Genomic DNA, 6,000 nt, shown 5'->3' with positions numbered 1-6,000 from the left:
CCTATACAGCTTGGAGTAAGACAACATGCATGAAGAGGATGATGTGGACAAAATACTCATTTGCCTAATAATTCTGCACTCCCTGTATATGCTGGTGACTGCTGTCCAACACCTTTTACCTTTTGCAATAACACTTTTCATTTGAACTGTAATGCTTCCTCTGCTGTTGCCTCCACATGGCCGCTGTGCTATGATGCACATGAGTCACTTTCACTCCAGCATCAACCTGTTGGATCAAGGTCCTCAAGGGATTAGGTAGAACTTCAGTCTCTGCCGTCCCCTCTGTTCAGCAGGAAGTAATGAGGTCAGAGCTTTTAACGTCTACTTTGCACGCTCTCTATTTACATTTTAATAAAGCCGTTTCACATGAGTTGGCTGACTGAAATGCAGTTGAGAGCAAGAGGCTGTTTGATGGTGCATTTAGGTGCTCATGAGGGGAATAGGAAGATGTGAAAACCCTTCTCAAACTAGTTGAATCATTAAATTATAACTGCATGGATGTGCATTAATGTGGATCGCCAGGACTGACTTGGAAGCTCAGTTTTTTTCTGTCTATGCGGGTTCGGTGCCCGTTATTGAAGATAGCTGTTGCGTTTTGCCCTCTTGTGTCCCAAGCTACAAGCTAATAGGAAATGCGACCAAATGTTAAATAAAAAAAGGGCAAAGAGCTCTTTATTAATATTTGCCTTCACACACACTGTATTAAATGGGAGCATTGGAGCAAATAGTGTTCCTTCAAAGTGTTCATTGTTGAAGAAATTCTAAAGGCAAGCCCTTATCCCTAACCTTAACTACATATAAACAAATCAGACTTCAACTGTGGATCTTATTTAGTGTACATACCCACAGTTGTGTGTATTTGTGCTTTGTCCACAGGAAAATGTTTCTCTGGCAGACATCCTTTCTTTGCGGGACAGTTGTCTGTCTGAGGAGGAGGTGTGGGCAGTGTGTGCAGAGTGTGTTCTGGCCCTGCAGAGCATCAGACCCTCCCACCTCTTCCACACACTGTGCATAACACCAGACACTTTGGCCTTCAACGCCCATGGGAATGTTTGCTTCATGGAGCAGCTCAGTGGTGAGTCTATAGCTCAGGCTTGTGTCCTGTGTTCCTTTTTTAGACATTAACCACCTTTGTATATGCTAATTACAGGCAGTTGTTATTGTTTCTGACTATTTTCAGGGCATTTTTCATATATATAGAATTTTACCTGTCACTTGTTAGTGAAGCTGAGTGCTGAAGCTCACACATGCTAAAGGGAGAAATCAGTTTTATATTTTGAATATAGCAGATCAGATCAGAGCTACAGATTGTGCCTAAATTCCAGCTCGAGCTTTTTTTTCTGACATACAGAGAACAGGCGCCTTTTTCCCCCCTTTAGTGATTTGTTGCCCTGATCTGTATCACTTTCAATTTGCAAATTTCTGCCTGAAAATACTCTGTTAGTGTCTCACTGGATGCGTCGCGCTTTGCCGAGGTCGGCAGGTCTGCCCTGATTTGCACAGACAACATCTTTTACCCCATCACAGGGCTGCAAGGCCCAGTGACATTAAATGAAAATACTCTGTGAGCAACTATTAAGCCTCACCTCTTCTATTCTTCTTGGCTCCTTTGCATCTCATCACATATATGAGCGCTTGCACTGCAGCGTGCACATACTCCGTCAGAAATTGATAAGCATTGATTAGATCAACAGGGTTGCCAGGGGGATTGTTGTTGTGGTAACAGCGTGGATAGCCTAGCAGCACTCGGCCCGCTCACACTCGCAAACACTTCACAGCCGCCGTGGCATCCGTTAAAGTGGTTGCATCCATTTTTAATTTCCACGCATCTCTTCAGTCAGTAATAGAGACGCTTTGAAGTGATGTCTTGATTACTCTGTCAGCTGAAATTCTTCGCAGTCTCGTTTGTTGCCATGCTTTATTGGATTGTGTTCAGTCCGTTGGCTATGATTCACACTGCGAGAAGAGAAAGAAACTGCAGTGCTCACATTACCCTTCTTGCGTTAGTTCTACTGAATAGAGTTCATCTATATCGTTCATCAGTGCACCGCATTCCCAGCTTTCCTTGCTGCACCGCTCCCTATTGATTCCTTTTAATTGAACTGTTTGTCAGATCGCAGTGCAATTTCAAGCAGACACATGGTGTATTGGTCAATCCCATGCCCACACACACAAACAAACGGGCTCTAATGCTGTATCACAGAGTGACCTTGAGGGGCTTTGATGACGGGTCTCAGTGGGAACAACAGTTGCAGCGACACTTTAATGCTGTTTATTTCAGATGATTTACTATTGCGGTAATATCAGGAAGGTAATTGGATGTCATGGTGGGTGTTTTGGCAGCGTTTGCATCGCCAGAGCAGAGACACGCTAACAAAATGTGCTCTAATGGTTTTTTTATACAGCGATGACCAAGAAAAGCCGCGATTTTTCCCACAAGGTTTCACATCGCAAGCTGTTCAGTTTGTGATGAAACGGTGCCGGCTGTGCGCTGTGGGAAATACGATCAGCACATTTGGAAAGCGTGATGAATCTCTGGTATTGCTTGGCTCATGCTACCTGTTGTGTTAAAATGCTGTAGGCATACATGACTCACCAAGCTCCCACCATCACCCTGGAGGCAACTGCGTCACTGACAACGGCTGTCTTTTTTTCTTTTTTTTTTGTTACTCGCCTTCATTGCCCATTTCACTGTGTTACAATATGTCCTGACTACAAAGAGTTTACATGTCTTGTCCTTTTTTCTTTTTTTCTTTTTTTTGTTCCTGTCTGCCCTTTTATCTTTCATGTTTGATTGAAGATTGAGCTTTTTTGATATATATATATATATATATATAAACAAAATACAGTGAGAGAGAGAAGGAAAGAAAACTAGAAGGAAGAGTAGAAGGAACTAAAAGGAGAGTGGGGTAGGCAGGGTTTGTGGAAATGAACGGTCGTGAGAGATTGGATCAAAATGTCAAAGGTAGAGAGAATGCTAGCAAGGTAAGGGAGGGACTGATGTTGTTGACATATTGTTGAAATTCCAAAATAATTATTAGAAAAGGGGATAAAGGATGAAGAAATTAAAGAAAAGACATGAGGAGGGGAGAGAAGAGGGAGGATGATATGGAACAAAGGAAGAGAGAAAGCGGAGATGAAAATAGGTAGGTGCAGGAGATGAAAGACAAGGGGAGATGAAAAAGCAAAGTATGAGAAAAGGGGTGACAAAAAGAGAGGTGAGGAAAGAGCAATTTAAAAGAAACGGAAGGAGTAAAATGAAAAAAGATGGGGAAAGAAAAACAAGCAGAGAGTAGAGAGAAGGAAAGACAAGGAGGGGAATGATGAAAGCAAAAGGAAGGAAGATGGCGGGAAAAGATGAGTGAGTGAAAGAACAAAAGAGGAGAGGAGTCAAAAAGTTTAAGAGGTCTGGAGAGGAGATTGGAAATAGAGTAAGGAAGACACGGGAGAGGAGAGAGAAGGAAAGGCAAGATGAGGGGAGAAGAAGAAAGCATACAGGTGAGTCAAGGCTTGAGAACAAAAAATCAGGTGAAGTTAAACATAACTTTAAAAAAAAGGATGAGTTGAAAGAGGTGATAGAAAAGGAGGTGAAAGGGGAGAAAAGCACAGAAATTCACACTGACCTCTGAACACCAGGAAGAGATAGCCTAGCTCTAGCAGACAAGCCCCCAAATTGTCCTGACCCACTTTATTCCCCTTCTGCCTTTTCCGTCTTTTCCTGAGCTCACTCGAGGGAGTGGATGTTACATTCGTAGTGATGTTTTCGTGCATCTGGATGTCCAGTCTAAGCGTCAACCTATTTCAGGAGGACAAAGTGAAGAATGCAGAGCTGCTCCTCTGTGCCTGCTTCCCTGCTCTGATCAGCAGATTGCTCATGTCTTGTTTGCCTGGGATTATCTCTGACACACGCATTAGGCAAATGAAGGGAAGCGTCTGCACTAGCCCACTGGACCGTTGTGGTTTAGCGTGCTGGGTGCATATTTCTCTGATTTGCATCTCATTATGGGATATGCTTAGCAAGTAGGTTACAGTACAGAACTGACATGACTGTACGTCTGAGTGTTTACATCAAATGGCCTGTTTGTTCCCCACTTTGATGAAATGATGATGTTTGCATGCTTAATGGTGCAGTTAATTGGTATGCTTTCAACCTGCAGACGATCCAGAAGGCTCCTTCGTGCCGCCTGAGTTTGACAACACTGGCAGCACGTTTGAGGTGAGAAATGCTGAATCTTCTTACTCGATGTGGTCAAAGGGACAGTGCAGTCATTCACCCCTGGGAGTTTCTCAATACAGCACACAGTGGTGATGTTGCTGAAAGAGAGGAGAGTGTTGTTTGTTCTCTGCTCTCACCTTAAACTCCATGCAAGACAGCAGCCATTCAGTTATATGCCCACCTCTGTCACCTCGAGCTGTGAAACAGTTATATTTGTGAACTTTCTAATTCCAAAATAGTTTATATTTTTATAATTTTCACAATAAATTCTATCTGTATGTCTGTAATAATTAGCCCTTTTTTTTCTCTTTATTCCCCCCTCCAAGTATGCACAGTTTATGGCGGCTCTAAAACAGCTGTTATTCATTTGAGCACACAATTCAATAAATGAAACCATTTATTTCCAAAGTGACAGCTGTGCGTTACATCTCTGAAGCTTTGTGATGTATCAAACCATGGATATAAATGGATTCAGTTTAAAGCTTCAGGCTGAGATGTGGAAATCACTATAGATTCTGGCCAAGTCAGTGACATTCATTTTATTGATTATATGCTATATAGAAATATTCTGCTGTGGCGGGGCGTGGCCTGCGGTGCCGTGCAGAGGAGGCGGACGCACCTGCACGGCATCCGCAATCACGCCCCGCCGAATTAAATATTGTACTGGGTCCTGTGGTTGGGTTGTTGGTGTTATGTTGAGCTGGAAGCAGGAGAGCTGCAGCTCTGAGTGCGAATGTACAGCAACCGTGTAGGGATTAATAAAAGCAGCAAAATGCCACTGGGTCTGCCGTGGTCGTTTACATCTGCAAATAGTCATACAGACTAATGTGTAGTTACTTACGGCAAGAAGGTTGCGTTTTTGGTAGCATTTACGTGCATGGCATTCTGTGTGTACACACGATCGCTCGAACGGTTGTGAATGAATTCTGATAAAACTTTGTGGGGAAACTAGGAATCAACTAAACTAGGATTCTTACATACTGAAGTGAAATGGACCAAAATTGATTGATTGATAATACTCTATTCATCCCGAGGGAAATTGGGTTAAGGCTGCCAGCCGTACCAGCGCCATCTTACCCTTCCGACCATACATGAATTACACAAACATCACATGGGGAAGACAGGTCAGAGAGGTATAACAATGGAAAATGCACAACATGAGGAAAGACCATACCAAATCTGTTAAGAAACACTGTAAAAAGCACTGTATAAAAATTTTAGATGTCATGTTATATTTGACCTTTGACCGCTCTTTCAAGGTCAGTAGATTGAACTGAATGTCAAAGTGATAACTATGTTTCTTAATGTAATTATTTCCATTAAGAACATAAAGGCACATAGGGAATGATATATGGTGATCCTAAATAGCGCGTTATTTTATTATGACTGTGTTACAGTACATACATAATAACTTGAATACGTGTGCGATGTTCCTAAATAATGATTATTTGCACAAATTTCAAGAGTGTAAAAATGGTTTGGCAGGAACTAAAACAAAACAACTGATTACATGTTCACGTCTATGGCAATGTCATGCATACAGTTTGTGCAGCTGTAAATTTAACACCAGAATATAAAGTGTGGATTCATTATGCAATGCACAGGTTTGCATACCTGACATACTTTCAGCTGAGAATCTACACTGGCACATTATTGTTATTGTTCAGAGTAAATTATCAGTGATCTAGGCAGGTGTAAACAAAACCACTTTTATGAAAAAAGTCAGACTTCCCAGCCATAGTCGAGGTTTTTTTGTTTTTGCACCTTGTAGCCGCTGTGCAGAT

The 6,000-nt window shown here is 42.1% G+C and overlaps 1 protein-coding gene across 3 annotated transcripts in view; it reads left to right on the top strand.

Moving 5' to 3' along the window:
• LOC102313995 (kinase non-catalytic C-lobe domain-containing protein 1) overlaps positions 1-6,000 on the top strand; it is a 61,555-nt gene that overhangs the window by 18,889 nt on the left and 36,666 nt on the right. For all 3 annotated transcript variants that reach the window (XM_042225374.1, XM_042225373.1, XM_005933584.3), the window contains exons 2-3: positions 877-1,075; positions 4,158-4,216. In XM_042225374.1, coding sequence (XP_042081308.1) covers positions 877-1,075; positions 4,158-4,216 — 258 coding nt within the window. The remainder of the gene's footprint in view (positions 1-876; positions 1,076-4,157; positions 4,217-6,000) is intronic.

The sequence above is a fragment of the Haplochromis burtoni genome, unplaced genomic scaffold, assembly GCF_018398535.1.
Source record: "Haplochromis burtoni strain Fernald_Lab_line unplaced genomic scaffold, NCSU_Asbu1 Contig_170, whole genome shotgun sequence".
In the NCBI taxonomy this organism is placed as follows: Eukaryota; Metazoa; Chordata; class Actinopteri; order Cichliformes; family Cichlidae; genus Haplochromis; species Haplochromis burtoni.
Note: the sequence above shows the minus strand (reverse complement) of the source record. Positions and strands in the feature narration are given on the sequence as shown.